Here is a 24,036-nt window from a genome sequence, read left to right as displayed (position 1 = left end):
TACATTGCCCATGCCAAAAGCCTACGACTGTCATGTTAAAGAAAGCTCAACTCTGAAGAGTAAATTCTGCTTGATAATAATGTATTTCCATAGATCACCTCTTTTCACAGGAATTCTCTGAGGGAATACTGGAGAAGCAGAAAAAAAATCACCTGAAAAATTATTTTTGAAAAGGTCATGAGATGAAAACTGTGTTTTCATCAAGTGCAAATTCTCTCATATTCACAGAATTAATCTACATGAATTAGTATGCATTCTTCTTAATTTGGATAAGGAGGTTTCATTGAGTTGGGGGGCAATCCCCTTAATGCCTCATGATATAGGCAACATGAGACTTATAGGCCATGTTGCAATTGGTTTTTTTCTTACAAAAAGTTGATTTCTTGTGGGATGCAAGATCAGCCTCCTAAGAGGAGAGCGTATTTGTATCTGTCATATAATAAACAATAAAGGAAAACATGTATTTCAAGGAAAACATATTCCAGTGAATAAAGACTTAAATTCATACGTGAAATCACACTAAAAATCCCACTTCGATTTCTGTAATGTGTTTATTAAAGTAATACAGAAGAGAAAAATATTAATCAGTAATTGCTTAACCATTAATACTTTCTTTTAAAATAGATCAAGCTCAGAGATCAGGTCCAGAGTTGCGCTGAACCATACTTTGGGGCTCTTCTAATTTGTTTCATCTGAATTTAATTCGGTATTAAACTCTAACAGCATGAAAGATCAGGGAGCACTAATCATGAGGTTTGACTTGCCCTATCCCCTTCTCCTTTATTCTGAAATAATTAGCTTTCTCAGGTTCAAAGAAAGCTCTATATTAATATTGTATGGCCAAGCCATTTTTGTGGAAAGAATCAGATTTCTTAATTGAACTTAAGAAGATATATTAAAAAATGCATAAAGATGCCATTACTTTATTATTAGATATAATTCTGAGCAGCCTGGTTCCAGGGCAGCCAGATCAGTCACGTGAGGCTGAGCCCCAGCCTCCAGGGTTAATGGGCTCTTGCCAGTTTACACCAGTGGTGGGCAAGGTCTCTTCAACAAGGGCTTTCAAGAGAGATTTAGGGGATGGATTTGCCACACATCAGTTATTAGCCTCGTGTGGCAGATATGAAGCAGGAATAAATTACCACAGATTATTTCAGGTCAGTGAGAGCAATGCATTGAAACTTGTTCAGATGGCCAGGCTACGTTCCCAGTAGCTGCTCCCAAAGCCAATATCAGCTGAACAATTTAATTTTTGAAACACCTCATGCCTTTGAAATGAGTGTTCTCCCTCTTAATTTTCTAATATGCAGGAGGTTTTTGGCTTTTTTTTTTGCTTTTAATCTAGTTTTGATCTGAAACTAGATTAAACTATCTAGTTTGTATATTAACAGCTCCTGTGGCCTGGAAACACACAGCCTTTGCCAGCCCTACTGACCCACTTGCCTGAAGGATGTGCTTACATCTGGGAAGAAAAATCTCCAGATCCACTGGATGTAAATCAAGAAGTGGCAAGAGCACACTTTATGGGTCAAAAAAACCTGAAACATCTTTTATGTCTTACAAATTAACAGTATTTTTTAAATTATATGAAAGGCTTCATTAGCTGTATATTTCCAAGTCCCAGAAAAACATTAAGGACAAGGAGGAGAGAAATACAACAGCACAAATATGTAAAGTATGGCAATCTGGAATTCCCTACTGGAATTAGTTATGGAGAGACATCAATCACTGTCCCCTCTAACCTAGCTTCAGGTCACTACCTCTATTCTTAATCTTTGCAAAGATTAACAATCAGCCAATTTACATATATATAGCTCTGTAAAAGATTTACAAGTTCAAATGGTAGGAATGAGTTTCAGATATCCTGGCAAACTTCCTCTCTTCATGGTTCTTCCAAATCAAATTCCAGTATATGTTCTATTCCCCACCACCCCTCTTCCCCCAAATAAAATGAGATTCATCCAACAATAGTGGAACAATACCTAAAAATACCACAAAAATTGGTATTTTATTCTGACTTTTTCAGAACAGAGTAACTTTTTTCTAAAACATATCCTTCATGATTATAACTTTACTTATGAAGAAGACAGAAGAGTAAAGTTCAGGGTAAGAGATGTTTTTGTGTACTGCTGGGTAGCAGGGCACAGCAGCACTGGGCTCCCAGGGGCTGGATTCTTAGCAGAGCAAACTGAACAGCAGTAGCTCAAATTAGCTTCTCAGCCAACTCTTGGATACCCTTTGATCAAATTGCCTGCATATCAACAAAATTATCCTTTCCTCTACTTTCCTGATGCATGACACGGTAACTTTCATGTCAAAAAAACATCCATAACACTCTTGGTCAACTTCCCTTATGCTATGAAAACTGGATGTAGCAGTTTAAGGTCTCTGTAAAACATAATTATTTATCAATACAAAGTTTACTGGATGTAGCAGTTTAAGGTCTCTGTAAAACATAATTATTTATCAATACAAAGGAAATACTTCTTGAAAACAACTTACATTCCCAGCTCTGGTACTCAGGGCCAAATTGATACAGAACCAACTGTTTGGGCTTTCTCTACTTTAACCCCTGATGAGGGCAATACAACTCCCTTTTTCTGTCTCCAGTAATAAGACAGGCACGACTCAATGCTGGCTCATCCCAATCAGCTTTTCCTATGGGATATCCTCAGCAGGCTCGTTGCTTTTCCCTGAGAAGAGGCAGCTGCTAGCTAACAGCAATCACTGGCAAGCAGGCACATTCCTCCTGCCTGCCCAGAGGTGCCAGTGGGGAGCAGAGGCCAGCTCTACAGCCCTGGTCCAGGGCAGGACTGATAGCTTGACCTTCAAAACCAGTCTCTTCTGGCTGCTGAGGTCAAGACAGTTTGGAATTGAGATTTCTGCTGTGTTAACAGCCCCATCAAGGGGCTCCCATTTCACTTTGGGTCCTTGTGCACTAGCTATGTGTAGATAGTAAGTGCTGTGAACCCTCTGCAGCCAAGCATGCAGAGTGGTCATGATCTCTTTTAAAAGATAAATATGTTGTGTGGCTATGCAGACGAACACCACTTTCCCCAGGTATTCTGAACAATGACAACAGGAGGTTAATGGGAGTTTCTGTCAGAGTCTGAAAACTCTCCTGGCTACTCAAGCAGTCTGCAAATTCCTCTGTCACAAGGTTCAATGCCTCCACATTCCTTTGCAGAGTGTCAGGGTGATCTAACAACAGGAAACCTGCTGTTGCTGGTTGCAGAGCAACCAAGGAGACAAATAATCTGTATTATACCAATTTGGTCTTCAACCAGGCTCAAGTTAGTATTGGTGGGGCCAGGGAATAGCTGATCACAGCTGGGTGATGAGACTGCAAGCTTCCCACAGTGTTTGAGTGTCCTCTGTAATCCACTTTCTTATAGGTCTCCTCAAAGGAAACTCAGGGGCTTGAAAACTTTAAACAAACAAACAAACAAACAAATGATTCCCTAAAATAAATAGGCTTTACTATAATATAAAGTGAATCAGCTAACATTTTAAATAGAAAATCATCAATTACTTGATATGCTAAGGAAATTAAATAAATAAATAAATATTACCTTTTTTACATGGGGCACTCCATCTCCAAAACAGTCCTTTATTCTGATGCTGGTTTAGCTAGTTTTGTGGCTTCCTGACCAGAGCAAATTCTGCCCAGCTCTCTGACGTGGACAGTTTTCCCTCTGTCCCTGTCAGGGCTGGCCAGCTGCTCTGTGCTCCTTGCAGCAGCTCCCATCTCTGTGCCCTGATCCTTTGCTACCCCTCCTCGACAGCTCTTGAACCTGCCCAGTCCCTCAGCACTCTCCCTCAAGAGCAAGTTGCCTCGTCCTGCCTTCTTTCCAGATGGCTGAGCTAATTAAGTTTCTATTTAAGTGATCAGCATGAGTACATCTGTAGCAACAAATCAAGTGTTAAAACTGCCTGGCTCCAAGTTTCTCAGTTGTGCAGACCAGCTGGCTTTTTGGTGGCCAGCACCAGGGGTAAGATTAGTTAGGCCCTGCTGCTCAGCCTTGGAGGCAAAGGGAACTGTGCCACCCACAGCCTTATTAAAAGCCATTAACTCTGTTAATATCTTCCTTACCTGTCTTGTCTCTCGACAGACCACACAGCAAATTCAGCAAACTCAGATACTTGCACAAAAAGACCTGGCAGTGTCACCAGGGCTGTGCTGTTACCGTCACATTTTGGGTCTCCTCAGCAGTCTGCTCTGCACCCTGGCTGCCTTCTCCAACACACAAGTGACTCACATCAGCCCTGCTCCCTGAAAACAGACTGCAAAAGAGCTGATGGTATCCCCTGAATCTGAATGGCATCATCAACCTTTGAGAGAGGCACGTGCAGACCCGTGCAGGAAGTCAGAGGTATTGTAGAAAGGGCCACTGCAATTAAGGCTCATCTCTTATTAAAAAAAAACCAAACAAAACACTAAAACAACAATCCAATTAAAAGTTATAATCAGAATAGACTAAGCTGCAAAACAACATTCTTGTTAAGTCCATGCCCACTGTTATTGATACTGCAGGCAATGGGACTATAAATATAATAATTAGTGGGGAAACTCCTTACCTAATGCAATTTAACATTGACTAATCTCTATAGCTGAACATACTTGGTTTACAGCTAGTGACTGGTGTGGTGCAAACTGTGGCTATGTCAAATTCTGGCAGTGGGGTGAGTTATAGCTGAGTATAACCCAAAACACACATTGCACTCTTCTTCCGAGTTTTAGAAGTCTGTATACAAGGTTCCTTAATTTCCTACTAATTCACTTAATTCTGACTAACTATGCAATTACATTATTTTTAGCAAGGTTTCTTTTTGCAGTGGTTCTCCATGGTTTGCTGTAGTATGATTTGACAAAGGTTTCTCACAGAAAACAGCAGAAAACAGGCTATTAATACATTGCAGTAGAACTGTATTTTCTAGGAAGCACATGCAGCGTTTGTAACGTGTGTGCCAAATTCAAACTTAAACAAACCAATAAGAGCAACCATTTTTAATACTAAAAGTTTCTCATAAGCTCTGCTGTTGCAATGGTCAGTAGAATTCTAAAAGGTAGAGAAGGTACTACTAAAGTAAAGCTACTAAGTAAAGCTACTACTAAAGGTAGTAAACTTTCAAACATTTCTAAGTATAATTTAGGGAGGATTTGCTAGGATTATTTAGGGGCTGCACAGTGCACTGTTAGTACATAAAAAGAAAGATTTCTTGGTTAAAAATTCTCAGTCATCCTCACTAAAATATATTTTTTTGTGTGTCTTATCATATCCCAAAGGAAGAAAGAAGAAGGGTTGTTTTATTTTGGGGGGGGAGGGGGGAATGGTGGGCAGGGGAAGTACTTTATGTTTGTTTACATCTATTTTGCTAAAGATTCTGAATTATTCATACTATACTGTTAAAGCTCATGTGTATATCCAAGGAGTTTATATTAATCAACTGTTAGCCACTGTTTAAAAACCAAACAAAAAAGATGACATAAATACAATTGATGCAAATCCATTTAGAATGTGAATGATTATTTATGGTATTCATCCAGGTGTAATTGTTACATATATTCAGCTTTCCTGTCTCTGGACAGTGGAGCTGAGCCTTTTTTGCAGTACCAGAAGCAACTTTTTCACAGGAAGAATGAAGTATTCCAGTGTTTCCTTTTCCATCTCATTTTCAGTATGCCCTGTCATTTCTGTCTCTCTGCTCTCTTTCTTTTCTCTGCTACTCAGTGGACTTGCTGGCAGGCTAGTCTAAAGAAAAGTTCTGGCAGACTAAACTACAAAAAAAATTTAATTAAAAATGGTCCCTTTCCCTTCTTAAAAGAACAGAATCCTCACAATTCATTTAATCATGGTGAGAATTTTGTGACATTCAGGCAAAGAGTATTACTTCAGGAGAAAGTGAAAGGTTTTCAACACTGGTTTTTCAAAGGACTCTGCGTTCACCAACTTGTTGAAAATATCCAGGCTTCAAAAAAATTGAATGCTCTGTCATTTGTCTCTAATCTAGCTACAAAAGTACTAATAACTTTCATTCATTCTTCAGATAATGAAATATAACAATTAATATTGTGGTCCTGAGATTCTGATGTTGACCAGGCTTGAGGAATTACTTGTTTAAAGGGTGAAGGAGAAGGACTAACTACATCTGCAGGATGAGCAAGGGATTACATATGTGTGACCTTTTCCACTTTGAACATTCAAAACAATATTTTGAATACAGGGCTGTTTACAGAGATTCTCCTATTTTTTCAGTTCATATGCAATAAAAAAAGTTAGAATTTTTCATCTCAGCAAATTGTATAAGGGAAAAACATGTATTAGGCATCTAAGGATCTGATTTTCTTACAGCCAAGAAAAACCCCAGTGAAAGAATGGAAGAAAATAAAATGTTCTGAATGTGTGAAATTATGAAAATTGTTCCTGACACCAAAACTAATGAGATACTAGAGCAGATATTCAGGGAAGTTCATGGGAGTGCTGCATGGAAGAAAGGTCTGAGGACAGACTAAGTGGTGATTAGACTCCTTACAAGTGATGATGACACCTGGAGCTTTTGCTGTGCCTCTGTGTGTGTAGGTGCAGCAATGGCAAAGCAAAGCTGGTCTTTCTCTATCTGAACAGCGACAAGGTGTGTGGGTGGAAGCTCCACCTGAATACCAGGAAGAGCTTTACCCTGCAGTGACTGAGCACTGGAACAGGTTGTGCAGAAAGGCTGTGGAGTCTCTCTCACTGGAGATATTCAAGAACGATCTGGATGCAATCCTGCGCCGTGTGCCCTGGGATGACCCTGCCTGATCAGGGAGGTTGGACCAGATACTGGGGTCTCTTCCAACCTGAACCATTCTGTGATTCTGTGAGATATATAGATGCATAGATGGATAGATGGATAGCTAGAATATTTCCTGTTGTTTGCTGAGCTGGTGGCTTCCCTAGCAGCCTTTGGTTTGCCAAAAATTTCTGTTATGTGGCCTACATATTTAACTGAAAGAATATAATTGAGAAAGCAGTTTCAAGGAGACCTTGTTTTCAGTCCAAAATAAAGGATTTTATGCAGCTACCTTATGCCTAAGTAGTTCTTAATAGGACTACAACAGTATTGTGGGGTTTCTGCTCTAAAACTGGATTCCTTTTTAGCTCTCAAAATTACCTGTGTTAAGAAAATGCCACATCATCTGAAAGCATGAACAATGGGAGATTATGAATTTGGTACTTTGTTCTTACAATCTTGATGCAATCATTAGGCAAAATAGGATGCAATGATAAAATAAGAGGATAAAATTTTAGTATTTGCCCATAATTTGAATAGCAGGACACTTGTCCTTCTCAGATGCTTTTTAGGAATACTGGAATCAAACACCCATGAGCAAAAGCAGAAACAGCTATAATTTTGTGAAGATCTATCAAGGCTTGCTCTGTTTCTCAAGAACCAGTTAAAAAAAACCTGGGGGAGAGGACAACAAAAAGACTGCATCAACCATGTTTCCTCACTTGTAAATACTTTCATATTTTTTCATAGTTAATCACAAACATGGATATAACTTGATACAAATTCCTTTAGCCTCTTGACTTCTTGATAAAAAAATTCCAGTACCATTGAACTAGGCCATAATTTCCAAATGTTGCTCCCCCTTAAATACAATTATCATTACAAGGCACCTGGCAGCTTGTGTGGGCAGAGGAGGGAAGGGGGCACCACACTGTGCTGGCAAATCCCCAGTCATTACAAAAACAAGGGATGCCTGACAACTGAAAGAAATCAATGCCAATTTGCTCATAAATGGTTAGCAGAATAGCCATTACTTCACTGATTAAATAATCTGCTAACTAACAGGTGAAATTCAAAAATTAATGGAAACTTCATATTGTTGCTATGTAAAATTATCTCCATTCTCTTTTCAAGCTGCTGTGTGTTCTGGTGAAGACCTGCTTTGCCTCTCAGAGCTTGTTGCCATGGAAGTGTCTGAAATATTGTTAGTTAAGCAATAGCCTCTATTTTCAAAACAAATAAGCTGCTTCCTTCTGTAGAGGGCTGTAAGTGGGCCTTGTGCTACTCTCAGGTGTGCATTGCACTTGACAAATGCTTTTAAGCACAGAGCTCATCTCTAAGCAAGCAGGTCACCTAACAGGAAGGGCCAGCTAGAAGATGTTGCCTGTGTGGGCAGAAGGGACCTCAACTTTCACACCTGACAGTATTTCCACATCAGATCAAGTCAGGCCTCACTTCTGCTGCTTACTGGCTAAGAAGGTTCATTGCAGACATTGCAAAGTGGAGAAACAGTGTAAGTTTCAACTCAGGCCAAGCTTAAAGCCAGAAGTCCAGACAGATGGCATAGTCCCATGAACAAAAATGATGAAGCAAAAGCAGGTGTAATACTCAAATGCCAAACCACTTTTGCCTGTGTGATGGGAGAGTGATAATACTTTGTCTGTTTGGAGAAGACAGGGCAGGACCACCATACTGCAGAGGAGGAAGAGGTAAATCTGTACAATCATTACATTAATCCCTCAGGTTTTGGGGGAGAACTGCTAATTTCATGGTACAGGGCAAACCACATGGCCTACAGAACCAGGTTATCTCAGGTACTAGCTGTAGCTTATTCATGCTTGTATATGGCAATATACTGTAGCATGCCAGAAAAAAAGAGGCTGTATTCTGACAAAAAGCTTCAGTTTTAATGTATACATGAACTGATTTCCATTAATAAATCAAGATTTGGAGACCCTTCCTGTATCAGAAGCTTGTATTAGCTTCTGGTATGAAATGACTACCACCACCACACCACCAGTAGAGTGAAGATACAAGGTTTCTTAACAGAAGTATCCAGTATAAAATTGCTTAACATTGGCTTTAGTGTTTAAAGGGGAAAGATCATCCTCCTCCCAAATACAGTAAAACAATAACATATAGTGACAATAATGAAATTATTTCACTTAGAACACAAATGGCAGGCATTATCTCCCCTGTTGCAAGTGCTCTTCAAGGTGCAAAGTGCTAGAGCACAGATTCTATTGCACTTTGAGACAGGAGGCCCTATGTATTACACTGTCAGAGAAGCACACAAACTATAATTTTGATCGCTATGTAATTTTCAGATACCACATAAAGAGCTTCTGGAGTGAGAGTCCCATTGCAGAGCACCTGAATCCAACCCTGGATTTGCAGGAGATGCATGCGCTCCTGATTAGACAAAGGGCAGATTTACTTCATGAGTAACATGCAACCTTACTGAACCTTTGAAGTGAAACCACCAGCTATCCCAATGAAAACAGTGACTCTGCTGAAGGAGGCCCTCACCTTTCTGACAAAGTTGGTAAAAGTGACTAGATCAAATGTTAACCAAGAGTTTCATAACAAACAGAAAATAGTAATTCATTAGGCAAAAATCTGTATCTTTCTGAATTCTTAGACACCAGTTTTATAGAGAGTTTCAGATATTACAATTCAGAAAAGTCATCATTAACCTTTAACTCATTTACCCGTTGCCAGAAGCATGCTTACCCAATAAACCCTTTCTGCCCCCTTGAACTTCATAATTGCTATAAAAGCAATTATAGCAGACATGGGTTCAACTTATGTCAAAACATGAGTGGACTATAAATTCCCTGATCTAGCCAGTAAAGAAATTTTTGTGCTATTTAAGGAAAAAAAAACCAAACAAAATAAAAAACCCAATCAAAACCCAGATGAAAACCCCACCATACTAATTTATCTCCATTTAGGTGTCTATTAATCACTGTTAGACCACAGAAATTGGTAGCAGTAAGCCATTAAGGTTTAAATTCTGATGCCAAAATGAATGAGTACACTGGCAAAAAACTCCTGGGAAAATCTAAATCAATAAAAACTGATGGAACCAGTCCACTCTTGCAGTATAAGTACATATCCAAGAAAGCTCTACAAGCAAAAGCAGACTGTCTATTTTGGTATTGTAATATTAATTAGTTATAAAAAAGATAGATGAAACCTCAGATTTTTCTACTCAGAAGTCAGCTTTCTGTTTCAAGCACTCTGGGCTCTAATTGTGATGTTTCATGCAGGTGGTAGGATAAATGTGATATAGCTGCATGGTACCCTCCTTACACTCCCTTTCAGCTATCTCAGAATTTCTGGAGGGCAGCCAAAGCAGTGACTTCTGCCTTAGTTTGCAGACAGCTACAAAGAGTGGCTCTGGGAGAGAAAGCTGAAGATTTGAGCAAGGCTCCAAGACATCACACAGGTGTGCATACTTCTACTGAAAGTGGCTGGGTCCTTTGTTTTCAGTCTTGCTTTTCCAGGCAAGGACTTGGGAAACCACCCAGAAGGGCAAGGATTCTCACTGTGGAGGAAGAGATGATGATCTGTTCTGCCCTTCCCCTTCCACATTTGTTCTTCTTCTTTTTCACTAAAGAGAAGAGTTGAGACTTGTTGGAGGCCTGGGCCATCCCTGTCCAGTTGCAGTCTGAAGATACAGAATGAGAGGTCTCCCCAGCTGGATCTTGATGCTCTCTAACTTCTGCCATAGACAGCCTTTAGGGGTGTCCATAGCAGGACATGAAACAGAGCACTCCAGACCTTGCCCTGACACAGTTAGTAGCTGAAGTGTATTGAGCCATGTGGAGACAGAGTTCCTATTTCCATTTCCTGAACTGGAGCTGGTCCTGCCTCTCAGGCTGGCAGTAATCTTGATCCTGCCAAGGCACTTGGCTATTTGCATCCTCTATAGTTCCCCTTTTGACGGCTGCAGCAGAGATCTTTCCTCAGTATTGCTACACATCAGTGTTTGCAGCTATCTGCTTTGCTCCTCTGCCAGGATTTTATTACTCAGCAGCAGGAACGGCAGACCCAGACAAGAACCTGCACCTCTGCCACTCTAGTGTACAATCTGACACATTACAGCATTGCTGCAACAAGAGAGCACAGCAGTGTGGTCTTATCAGGCAGCTGAGGCACAGACACACGTGAATGAAAGGCAGGGTAGGTAGGGACAGCAATATCTTAAATCATGCCCGTACACTTCAGTGAAAGATATCTGTTAAATAACTAAATTGATCACTCTGCTATCCATATGCATTCATATTTACCCAAAGTAAATAGGATATGCAAAATCATAATTCAAACATTACATCAGAAATTCCTTAACTTATCCACCTTCCTAAATTACTTTTCTGAAAGCATTTTTTAGGGTTCTTTTTTTTACATTACAAACATTATTTTTGCGGTTTTCGTTAACGAAAGTTAGTTGCATATGATATCATGCTGACTGTACACCATTTATTTTATGTTACTTCTACACAACTAGCTAAATAAATATTAAGAAAGACTAAAAATGGGTTTCTCAGTCTTCCACTGGACATTTACATTTGTCTCTGCAAAGCAGAAAACATACAATCACTCAGTAAACGATCTTCTATTATGGCAATAATGAATGACATAAAAGACAGTCTAAAATGAAGCCCAACTACAATAATTCAAAAACATACCAGCTCCAGGGGTTATACAGAAATCCAGATAATCTGGAGCAGGCAACCTGTGTTTCCACAAGAGGTATACAAAAAGTTGTGGTGGAGAGAAGGAAGCCACTTCATTTGTGGGACATCAATAGCAGCCGATTTGCTCTTGGGCTCAGTCGCTGCTGTAAGTCTCCTTTCCACCTACACAAGCAAGGAGATTAAGAAAGGCACTGGCCTGCATTCTGGAGAGGAGAGACTACTTGTTTAAAGAACCACCCCTTGGTAAGATCTCCTTTTTTTTTTCCTTGCCCCACCCCCCTGTACTTCAAACACTTTTAAGCCTTTAGAAATCTGAGTTATGAAGAAACTGTTCTTTTCTCCTTTATTTTATTTTTAATAGGTAATGAACTAACCTGAGAACAGAACCTTTATTAGCAAACTGAAGATAAGGGGTTTTTACCGAAGGTATTAGACACCATGGGATTTTTTGGTGTTTGTGCAGACTGAAGGCATTGCTTTAGTGTTGTTTTGGTTACTTACTTCCCAACCTATTTTATTTGGCAATAAATTAATGTTCCATAAAACTTTTTAGCCCATAGTGGTTAACTGCTAAATGGTATCACTGTCTTTATCTTGCCCCTCAAGATTCTCCATCTTATTTTCTTCCTTTGTCCTTCTGAGGAGGAGGGAGAGAGTAGTCAAGTGGGCATCGGGCAGCCAAGCAAGGTCAACCCATCACAGAATGCAAGATCTAAACACAGCCTTCAGGAAAAGGAGTCCCCTTGCTTCCTTGTGGGTATTGTCTCTTCCTCTTGTTCAGTGCAATGATAAGACTGTCACTACCTGCCCTGAAAATCATCACCACCACTGCTATGCTTTTTGCCAGCAGTGACCAGTATCCAACATTCAGACTTCTTCTTGTGTCTCTGATTATCTTAGGAGTTAGCTTATCAAGGTCATTCCTTGTTTTCAGCCTCTATAGCTTCTCCTGTTTGACCTCAGTTTATGCTGAAATAATTACAGAACTCTTTAATGCCTGGGTACTGCCTAATAATTCAGCTGATTTAGATTTGCATATAATTTATTAGTCACACAGAAAGAAAGGTGGAGCTAATTACTTCATTGAGTTTTCCCCTGCAGATGGAATAACCTGTCTTCCTTTATTGTCTCCATAAAAATACTATTCTTGGACTATTTCTATTATAATTCTGTGTCATTATAAGTCATTGATGGGTTTCTGTAGGATTTGTGAGACAAGTAATTTCACAGGCAGAAAAACCAACACACCAGGACACAAATCAGGAGGTTCAGATTCTAGCTCCATCTCAGCTATCCCTTTCAACAAATGATTATTGCTGCCTTTTGTGGTGAAATACCTTATTTCTTCAGGACTTCTGTGTTTAGTTTTGGAGTTTCTCTGGTTTAACTCTTGATTCTTCAGAGTTAAATTGATTTTTTTTTTGAGTTTTGCCATAGCTTTATAAAGTTCCTGTTTTTTTTTTTCCATAAAATTTAATCTATATATATGTAAATGAAAAAAAAAGCTTTTTCTTTTCTAATTCATACTCTTATCCATCATCCCCTTCATCTTTACTGTATATTTTTTTAATTGGTAGAGAAATGAGCTAGCATACAGAGAAGTCAGTACTTCTGATAAATTCAGCAGTCTGATAGAAGTCCTAAAGGCTCACACTTTTCCAGACAGAGCTAATATTCTGTCTGGAACAGCTTCCAAAACAGGCATGTTTTAACAAGTACATTTATGATTAAGCTGAATTGTGAAATCAGAAGTACGTAGAACTGGAAAGCTCCTGACAGGGTTTCAACTTTATTCAGAAAGGGAAACAAACACAGACAGGTGCAAAATCCTCCTAGAATTTCCTGAGGCACAGTCCTGTCTACAAAGAAGGAAGCCAGCCCTGCTGAAAGAAGTGGTCAGTTGTCCTTGTCTCCAGCTACAGGGAGTGTGATGGGCAGCTGCAGGGGTTTCAGAGGGCATGGGCACTCCAGCAGCCTGCATGCTCCTCTGAGGTGGGGTTTGGGGCGTCTGTGTCCAGGTGCTGTCAGCAGGGGTGGCCCCTGTGAGAAGAGGCCCGAGCAGCAGGGTGGGCGTTTGCCAGCCAGCCAAGGTGAACCCATTCCACGTGGACAGAGAGCAGTTCCTTTCCATGGCAGACAGGCCAGAAGCCCAGTCCCCCTGGCCCACAGGACAGCTAAAGCAGTAGATAGTTCTTTTCTTTTCCTGATGTGTTTTCCAGCACATACACCACAAGGATAAGCCTGTGGTTTGATCTTTCCATGACAAAGACATCCCAAGTTGCTATACAAACAGACTACATGCCCCCAAAGGCCCCACTTGCCAAAGCAGGGTATCCTTGCTGTGAGAGAAGAGAGAAGAAAAAGCTTTTCTCCAGTGAAAATGCCTTCACCTTCACCTTGGAATGTGTAATACCAAACACATCAAACAGTTCTTCTGAAAGAGACTTATCTTTTCCTCATGGTACAGTCAATAAAAGACTCTTTCCTCGCCCTCTTCTCCAGAGTGCATCCTGGGCAAGCAAGAGAGGATATAAGCATTCCCAGTGCCATACTATAATCAGGACAATGTGAGCTGTATGAGAGCCCACAGGGTCTCATATGGGCTATAGCTATACCCAGAGTTATTACATGCAAAGGCAACATTTAGGGTTGTGGAAGTGCCTGAGCTAAATGGTGGAGAATGGAGAACATCTGCAGGGAGCACTAAGAGATGCTCTCCATACTCAGACCACTGCTGGAGATAGAATCCTAAGCTAGGTGGCCTGGTAAAGCTCTTCTTCAGCTCTTGTTATTGCCACTGTTCAACAAAATCTTTTCCAAATTTTACTGAAGCTAGATAAAAGTCCTAAGAAAGCTGTTTTCAACCCCTTCACATAGCCTTTCCCTCTTCTAGCCATAGTTACATGACTATTATGTCAATTTTCCATCGTCACATTCATACAACTTGCTTCGAAGGGAGAATTAATAGAACAAGTCCAGTTGTCTCCTGGCAACTAATTTGTGCAAAGAAAATATGCCTAACATAGAGGTTCTGTGTAGATCAAATGCATTTTTTGAGGTTCTGAAAAGCATTTGGGAAAAATATTACAGCACAGGAGACACCTCTGCTAGTTATATGACACTTTTCTTTTGTTTTACAGGTCAGGATTGAATGATTCAATGAATGAAGGAATAGCTTCAGACAACATTTAATCTACTTTTTGGACTGCATAATAAAAGTGTGACACCCAGAAATGATGGAGGTAAACAGCTGTCTGTCTAGTTAAACAGTTGATTCTAACTGTCTTTCCTCTGTATCATTGTACTATGACATGGATCAAGATCAGAAAAGTTCAAATTTTTCTCATTTTATGAATGTAATTTTTTCAAAATGATATTTTTGGGAGTTTTAACTACTAATTGAACATGCACAGTCATAAAAACATTCCAGAGGAAAGAACAAAAGTCTTATTTTTACCATTTTTTACCATTTTACCATTGCTCTTTTAGTATTTCCTAGTTCTACATAAAATTAATTAATTCACTCCATAATCAGAGTTCCCAATTAGAAGATATAGTGTTTCTATTAACTGCAGAAGAATACAGAACACTGTGAATGTTTTCAGGCTTCTAGAAGCACTGAGATGACCAGAAAATGCTCAGACTTAAACAGTACATTGACACAGTGCTTCTAAGGATTTTATATAATTTTATTTTTTTTTATTGTGAACTTCATAACATTTCCAAAGATGCCTGGAAAATGAAGAAGGCTAAGAAAACTACCTTATCTTTGTTAAGATGCTGTCTGACCAGCACATTGAATCATCATAGGTTCTCAACTTGAAAATTTGCATTCATTGCCATGACACCAAATCTAATTTTGTGATCAGTTTGGACAAGGACCTATCTGCCCCTGACTGATCTCCCATCAGCTGTCCATTGCTAAAGCAAACACATGTCAGCATTACTCAATGATTATTCAACGTAATTCTCACAAGCGTAAGGTAAGAGTAGATGGAAGCTAAACCTTAATCTTCCCACTCTCCTTTGTGATGCCACATCTGAACAAAGTGATGTATCTTGAATAGACTCCGCAGAACTATTTATTTAGTGAATTATACTTTATTAATTCTGTACCTTTCCGAATGTTTTACTCAAGAGAAAAAATTTCAAAACACAGTTAAAATTTCCTGAGACGTAGCATCATCATGACACTAAAGAGCCTTTAGAGAGACCAGTATTTTTAATATATAATTTCTCATCAATATTTTATCCCTCCCAATTATCTGTGTTTTGGTATGTTTGTTTTCTTTGCCAATCGAAGTTAATCTGAAGGAAGTTTTTAATGGTCTTTCTGATAGCCAGAGAGAGTAATCTACAGTCTCACTTCAGAACCTTAACACAAAAAGCTGTTAACAAATGATCATAATAACAGATAGAATTATTATTTTATCTAAGCACAAAGATAACTTTTATATGTAGTTTCATCATCTGGTTTTCCTATGATATCTTTTTTAAGTTAAACATATTTTAAAGTAAAAAGGTTATAAAAATCATAAACACTAGACCAGGAAAAGCCAGATTAAGTCAATCCATGGCTATTCTGTCTGAGGAACTGATAGAGCTGGACCTTTGGGATCATCAAATCTGTTGTTTGTTGTGAGCTGCATGATCATATGGATGCCATAGGTCAGGATCCACAGTAAAATTATAGATGTCACTAAGCCCATCCAAATTCCTGGAGTGAAGAAACCTGTACAGTCACTTGCATAGGAGAACTGGTTGTTTACAACGTTGAAGCCTTGAATCTGAAAATGAGAAAAGGTAGACAGAAGAATGTAATTAAGCAGAGTCCTTACATTCAGGATATACATGGTAATTACAGAACCCCACAGCTTTTAACTATCAATTATACTCTCCGCCCATTAAAAAAAGAGCGAGAACAAAATTTTCTGCAAAACAATTTTCCAGATCTCCTTTTCACCCGGGAAATTAAAGATGTAGAATCCATTTCTTTGGTAAGCAGTAGGTTCCCCACTTCAGAATTTTGTAAAGTAAACAGAAGTAAAGTCCCAGAGGGGACGTGTGGTCCGTATTCTGCATTCACTGTATTCTGATCAGTATTCTGTATTCTCATAATCAGTATTATCAGTATTCACTGATCATCAGTTCTATGACCACTTCAGAACCAGGAAACTCAAAGCACTCAAAGGCATGAGAGTTAAGGCTCCTCAGATCACAAGATTTGTTGAAATAGTCTGAGAGTTTTAGCTAATAGCTCCTTGACAGACAAAATTCCTAGAACCCACTTTAAAACACATCTAATAAAGATGACCTTTTTTTGGCTGAGTTTTAGTGAGAGTTCAAGGAGAAGTAAGTTGCGAAATCTTTCTTCCTCCCTCCTTGGAATTCAAAGACTCAAAACAGAAGGAAGGCTTGCTTTAACTGAGGTATGGGATATGTGCTGACTACTAACTTATAAAACCTATATAAACTTTTCCAGCAGTTAGAAAAGTTTGTGATATCTCTGATTTGACTTAATTCACAATGTCTACCACTGACTGTCCTCCTACCATATTATTTTTTCTCAGAAAAATCAACCAATTTGGAGATATAGTCTCTGTCTGGATCCCAATTGTACAAAAATATCAACAAACTGAATACCTTTGAGACAAATGACTTCCTAGAAATTTTGTTCAAAGCAATCAAAGGATTAGAAAACTATGAAGAAAGGGAAGAGAATCCCCCTCTACAAAGATGCACATAATGGCAAAGGCACTGATTACTTTAGAAGGAAAGGAACAAAATTTGTGGAAGAAGAGGAAGGAAAGAATTAATCTCATTTATTTTGATTCATTCTTAAATAATTTTATAAAGAAAAATTAAGACTGGGATTCTTATATATTTAAGAATCTTTGAAATGGGTATGTAAGGAAAGCACCAAATATCATAAACCCACTGGTAAAGAAATGACATATTAAAAAGTACAATTTTCCATAAAATATTATCAAATAAAATTTAAAAAGCATTATTTTATTTAAATAACTTCTCTCACCCAGCAATAAGCAAGAAAGCAGATGATAATGGATTTCTACTTTTATGTGTTTCCACACCATGATAATTCTATGATTTACAATAAAATAAAAGGAAAGCTTGAGTTTATTTGAGGTAATAAAAGAGTTTGTACTTCCAAGGAAAGGTGTTGGTACAAATCCACCATGCAACAAACACACCAGTAAACACTCTGGGTTTGTATTCAGTCATGGCTCAGGTCCCTAAAGTTAATCTTCATGTAATATGTGTGTTATGAGCAATGTGAGAAAGGTGATTAATAAAACTGATATAATGTGAGGAACTAAAGGCTCTTTAGATAACGTGGAGGTGAAGAGAATTTTAGCAATTCAACCTTTTAGAAGAATCTTTCCAAGTCAAATCATGGTAGCTAACTCACAAAGGCTGTCTGCTTTCACCAAAGGTACTCAGACTTCTGATTAAAGCAGGATTAGTGAACATAAGCTGCAGGGCTGGGCAACTATTTGCACAGCTTTAGAGAATACATGACTGCAAAAGCCTTTGCTTGTTAACCCATTGCTTTGACCACAAGTGAGAATGTGAATAGGAGTCATGAAACATAGCCTGAAAGACTTACTGACAATAAAAACAGACAGAAGGTGGTGATTTATGTAATCTGTGTTCAAGCATATGGATTGAAATTCTGGAAAACAATACACATTTCCTACCACATTTACAAGGACTCTCTGAAGTACTTAGCAGGTATATTCTTCAGTTTAGAAGGGCTTTGCCACCCCTGATTTAGAGCCAGAAATACTTAAATTTATTATTTCAATTCTAATGGTCTTATATTTTTTCCAAGAGCATTATGCTTATTGAACCATCTAGGTGAAAGATTCAATTGTACATTCCTAAAATGCTATGTCTACTTTTAGGAAAGAGATAAAGAATATGCTGGGTTATTTTATTGTTTTTCTGAAGCTTTATCATTTCTGTGGGGGTGTTAGATACCAGGCAAAAAAATGAGAATCTTAGCAGCATATATAGAAAAGTTAAAATACTTACATGTAGTTCTCTAATATTAATTTACAAATGCAAAAGTCTTTTGTATACAGGCCTTTGTCCAGTGGAAGTTTTGATTTTGGTGTTTAGACCAGTCATTTGTCTTGATTATACAAGTCTGTATTTACTGTTAATTTTTAAATATTTTTGAACGTAGATTTCTCATTATATGGCCTTTGACAAAAACTTCAAGTAAAATATGCTGGGTTTATGGCTCTTAAGTGCACACCAAACTTCTAATTTTTGAACTTTGAGATATTTTAGCTACAAAGAATCAAAATATTCTTGATTTTGAAGTTTTTGACTGTTTTTCATGGGTTTCAAAGTACTTCTGAACCGCACATACTAAAGAAAAGCAGTGGTTTTTGCTGGCAGCCTCCTCTTTAACTTCATTGACAAATATGTGATCCTCAAAAGCAGAAAAGGTATTATGGTAGAACAACCATTCCTGTAGCAACAACAACCAACCAGACCCCCACCAAACCCAGAGCAGTTTTGGTGCTCTGCAAAGCTCTGGTGACATCCTAGGCTGTGACCATGCCTCGCCAGCATCCCACAGAGCTTCTTTTAGATGGTAGTGAGTGAGGCAGCTCCAGAACTGAAGTTAAAGGCTACACCTGTTCAACCCTGCCTAGGAACAAGCTGTGCAAGGCTTCTCTGTGCAGCTGCCATTGTCCCTCTATTAGTGTGATTCAGCTTCCAGGACCCAGCATTGCAAAGTGCAATTGTGCCAGTTTGATTGGCATTGGATCCTGGTTTCTAACTCATTGCATAACATTGACATGAAAATCATGTTTCTCAGTTCTAGAACAAGATTTTGTGCTGGCTGCAAGTACTGAGCACATCCCACATGCTTTTTTCACCATGCAATAGAGTTTGGGGCTTTCTAAACCTTATGCAATAACAAAGACTGATACTGAGATCATCTTTCAGTATGTATCAGTGGATACCTGGAAAAGTTGATCTAGGTCAGATAGAACTTGGAAATGAGCCCAGAATGGTGACCACCTGTTTTCTCACACCACAGAAGAATATCAGACTGGGGGTTTTCAGGTTGTGTTCTATGTTTAGGATTTGATCAGAGAAAAAGCCCTTTCTCAAGAGGAACTGGAGTTTCTGTTGTCTGAACAGTGGAAACAGCTGTTGTTCCAAATCATTAAGGAAGGTGGGAAACCACTACTTCTATTCTTGGTTAAGACCACAATGAAAAGATGCCTACTAAGGTTGGAGCAAGGCCTTTAAGAAGGCAGTAATAGTGCATATAGAAACTGACAGAAAAGATAGGTGGTAACTGTACACTTGGTAATTCCATAGGTCATGCCCTTTCGTATCTTAGTGATGTGAAAGCCTAACTCCAAACTAGGCAAAGTACAGTTGCATGAACTATGGTGTTTACAGGCCTTTACAAAAAAAATAACATCATAAATGTCACAACATTAGTACTTGATGCAACATTGTTTCTCAAAAAATGGTGAGACCTGATGGTGGAATTTGTGGAATGTCACCCTGATTTTTTAAGACTTTGCTAAGCCTTCTGATGTTTCAATTCTTGTAACAAACTTTCTCACACACAATTCTGTAAATAACTTATGTTTTGCATTCTTTCATGGAGGAGGAGAGAATTGATGGACTCTTGGTCTGTCCAGTGTCATTGGAGAGGTGGCACTGTTACCCTCCAATCCACTGTCACTTTTGGAAAACTATAAATGTTGGAGTCAGAAAATAAAGGTCCCTCTTTTTGTTCACCTTAAGAGCAGCAGTGTCCGTGTCGTCATTTTGTGTCCCATTGTGACAGTGGAAAATAAATCTAAGCATCAGTGCTCTTTCTGTGAGATTTCCATTGCTTAAGTAGAAGTCTCAAGTCTGGAGTCAGATTATTGAGATTTGGTTTGTTATCAAAATTATAGATACAGTTATATCAGCATTTGTATCCAGTTATTGAGGGGTTAGCTCATGTTTGACAAATGGAGTAGAGTTTGCAATTATTCCTGTTATTTTCATAATCTCTTTCAACAGAGATCCTTTAGTGAAATACTGTTTTAAGATATACATGTAGTTATGCTCCTCTTAAGAGCAAAGCTCAAAGTAGTAAAGGTGTAATCATCCACACCTCACAAATGTAGTCTTAACTACTACTAAATAGTAGTAGTTAAGTATTAATACTACTAACAGAAAAGCTATGTGTCATTCAAAAAAAGCCATCTGCTTTCCTTCTGGGTCATGCAGGAACTAGCACACTAGTACCATTCCTGATCGAAGTCCATGGTAAACCTCCCATTAAATCTAGTTGCACTGGGCTTTGTTTCTATCTGCAGGAGTTCAGACAGTCCATGTCACCAAAAACAGCAGCCACACTAAGCTGTACTTTCCTAGGTAAACAAAGCACCAAGAAACCAAATAAAAACAAACTAAGCAGCATAAAGCCCCCCGCCTCAGAGGCCCCTGTTTCCAAGAGCAGCCCAATTCATTAAACAAGCATGAGGACTTAGCCATTCTTTGCCTGATTAAGAGCATTTGGTTTAATTGGGTTTTCTTTTTGTAGACAACTTCATAATTTTGTTTTTCAAAGCTGCGCTTTCATGTTTTCCTTGTTCAGCAACTGGCGTCTTTTTTACCCCTCTACTGAATAGCTCACCTAGGGGAACAGCTTTTCTTTTATGTTTTCCCTCTGGCTGGAATGAAAGTAAGGGCATTATGAATGTGTGTCATTCACCACCTACAACAGCAAGTAATAGTACTTGGAGTTATCTCTGAAATGGCAAAGCATACTCACTTGCAACTTGGAAATGAAAACATCCCAATTTCTTGCCTCATTGTTGGATGGAACCAGCCTTGCAGGATAGAGATTGCTTGTTCCCACCAGCTGACAATGAAATGAATACTCTGCAGGGGCAGAGATGCCAGAAACATTAAATTTAGCTAACTTTTCTCCATCTTGTACAATCTCAACTGAATCTAAAGTGAACCATCTTCTAGCCGAGACTTCATAGAACCTGTTGGTCATTAAAAACCTAGGAACACAACAGAGGACAAAAAGAAAAAGTCAAAAGGTTAGAAGCAAAAAATTAATATACTTTTGATAAAGTAACAGATAAAGGCTCACTACTGCTGGCTGCAAACATCACAGCTGATGATGATATGGCCTCCCATATCGTTAAGATTGTTTCAAGTGAAGAGATTCTGTGAATGTGTTTACTACTTAAGAGTTTCACCTCACAAGCACAGCTTTCTATAACTGTGGCAGGCAAGAAGCAAATGAAGCTTGATTCTTCAAGGGCCTCTGCCAGTGCTGTATTTCATCAGTCACCAACAGTTTATAATAAATGGAGGCAAAGCTGAGAAAGTGTCAGTACGACTGCAGTGGCTCTGAATAAACATTTTATGGGATTTTTGGAAAATTGCTTTTCTGATAGGTATAGGCATGATAGCCATTCTAATTTATCATTGCAATTCTTTCTTGGCTCAAATGCCTAAATGGCAATTTCCTTTGCAAAGGTCTGAATTTGGCATGGAAGACAGAGCTTGCTCTTACTGGTGGGTCAGGAGGGATTGCCAGCTCTAGTTCCACAATTTGAAGTAGGCTACACACAAAAAACTATTTTATAATTTTGAAAGCATCTATGTATGCGTAGTATTGCAGCAGTTTATAATAATGGAATTTATGTTACTACCAGTGCAGTCTGAACAGCTCCCAACAGACATAACTGAGAACATCCAGACATCCAGAAGTACATTCTGATCCTTTACAGATCTGGACTCTGTGCTACTCTTTACCAGTTTTTATACAGTTACTTTTAAGCATTCAAGCTGTTTCATAAGGAAATTATAAACCTTTCCCCTTAGTGTACATTGTTTGATACTTTAACCCTTCTTGGTCTATGCATGTGTGTCTCTACATAGTTTGCTGATGATTTCTTTTGATTGTTGGTAACCACAAAGATTTAGAAGAGAAATCTATTTATCAATAAATAAGACTTGCTACAAAATGAAATATTCTAATATGTCTATCCACAATGGGTGCACTGTATGTTCACTTTAAAATTTGAAGTAATAACTTAGATGTAATTATGATTGGTTAGAAAAAAAATAGTAATCTTAAATGAGGCACAATAAAAACTATTTTATGTTCTGTAGGGTATATGTATCTAGAGAAAATATTCTCTCAAAATATTGCTTGATTGTTCAAATTAGTTACTTTCAATAATGTGTCAGCCACACAGCATAGAATCTAACCACAAATGATGCTTTAAAAAAAAAAAAATTAATAATCAGTGGCTTTTGATTCAGGTAAGTTCAGAAACATCAAGAGTTCCAAAATGCTCAGAAGGAATTCCAGAACACAGTGTCACTGAAGTGAGAAAAAGATGTTTTGTCTTATGGCATTCTCTGTGTTTTAAGCCTGAACAGTTCTACCCATAAAATACTGAGCTGCAAGCATCAGTGAAAAAGAAAAAAAAAGCCACCTAATTCCATCCAGTCCACATTTGCAGATATATACAGAAAATATTCTATTCTTATACAGTTACAAAATTAAAACCTTGATATTATTGCTAGAAGAAAGGAACCTTTTCCTGATGTACAGCATAATCTGAACAGAATTTCCATGGTGCCCCAGTAGCAATGCTATAGGGGGTAGCTAAAAGCCAGTTATAAACACAGAGAAGATTACTTAAATTCTTATGACAACCACAGAGGCTGGGTGTGGTCTGTACTTTTGCTGATAAGATGAGAAAAGTGGTAAAGAAGGAAATTCCTTTTAAACTGACCTTATGAACAAAAAGTTTTATAAGGTCATGTATGTGAGTACAGTCTAAAATGACTTTGAAGGGAATGCTGTCTCTTCATATTACACCAAAGACTAAAATGTTGTGTTACTTGCAGACTTATGAGAATTAGCATTCTAATTGGTTAATTAGATGATCACAGTTAACTTAGTAATGAAGGCTGTTATCCTTAGCATTTTTCCAAACAACTAACAGTGAATAACCTCCAACAAGCACACACTTAACTGATAAGGGATGTAAATATAGTTCATTAAACTACAAGACAAAAGGCACTCAAACAACAAAAATCTATAGAATTACCTAATTTAGTTTAACATTTTCTCAAATGAGTAGATAGCAAATAGAGCACATTATAGCAAATTAATGATACAGAGCAGAGAGAGAACAAAGGTTTTATCTGCAGAACTGAAAGTACCCTGGCTTCTTAAGGAAAGGTTACGTTCATGTTAAACATTAGAGACAATTATGTACATTAGAGACATTATGTACTTTATGTATGGTGGCAGAAAAAATTCCTGGCCATGGGCCAGGCTCCCTTTGTGCCAGATAACTGTATGAACTCTGAGTGCCACCACCACTGATCGTGTCTCGTGTGGCTAATCATTACAAGCAGAGATATTTCTGAAGCGGAAGACAGTTAGAATTACTGTTTCAAACATTCAAAGAGAAACACAGCTGTTAAGCAAAAACTTTAAAACACATTTTTGGGTCAGCTCTGTTCTGTT

General features: G+C 38.4%; 2 protein-coding genes across 4 annotated transcripts in view; both read right to left on the bottom strand.

Moving 5' to 3' along the window:
- Positions 1 to 12,393, bottom strand: part of SLC13A1 (solute carrier family 13 member 1) — a 49,996-nt gene extending 37,603 nt beyond the window's left edge. Inside the window, exon 1 of one of the 3 annotated variants that reach the window (XM_038153355.1) lies at positions 11,466 to 12,393. The gene's annotated coding sequence lies outside the window, so the exon portion shown is untranslated. Of the gene's footprint in view, positions 1 to 3,572; positions 3,727 to 11,465 lie in introns of those variants that run through there. The other 2 variants (XM_038153357.1, XM_038153356.1) reach the window with 2 other exon arrangements.
- A 2,749-nt stretch (positions 12,394 to 15,142) lies between these two features.
- The window catches only part of ATP6AP1 (ATPase H+ transporting accessory protein 1), a 51,894-nt gene continuing 43,000 nt past the window's right edge, over positions 15,143 to 24,036 (bottom strand). Inside the window, exons 9-10 of the mRNA XM_038153358.1 lie at positions 21,301 to 21,538; positions 15,143 to 16,261 (exon numbers count right to left, since the gene is read on the bottom strand). Of these exons, the coding sequence (XP_038009286.1) occupies positions 16,052 to 16,261; positions 21,301 to 21,538 (448 nt within the window). The 3' untranslated portion in view covers positions 15,143 to 16,051. The remainder of the gene's footprint in view (positions 16,262 to 21,300; positions 21,539 to 24,036) is intronic.

This window comes from Motacilla alba, chromosome 1A (assembly GCF_015832195.1).
Source record: "Motacilla alba alba isolate MOTALB_02 chromosome 1A, Motacilla_alba_V1.0_pri, whole genome shotgun sequence".
In the NCBI taxonomy this organism is placed as follows: Eukaryota; Metazoa; Chordata; class Aves; order Passeriformes; family Motacillidae; genus Motacilla; species Motacilla alba.
Note: the sequence above shows the minus strand (reverse complement) of the source record. Positions and strands in the feature narration are given on the sequence as shown.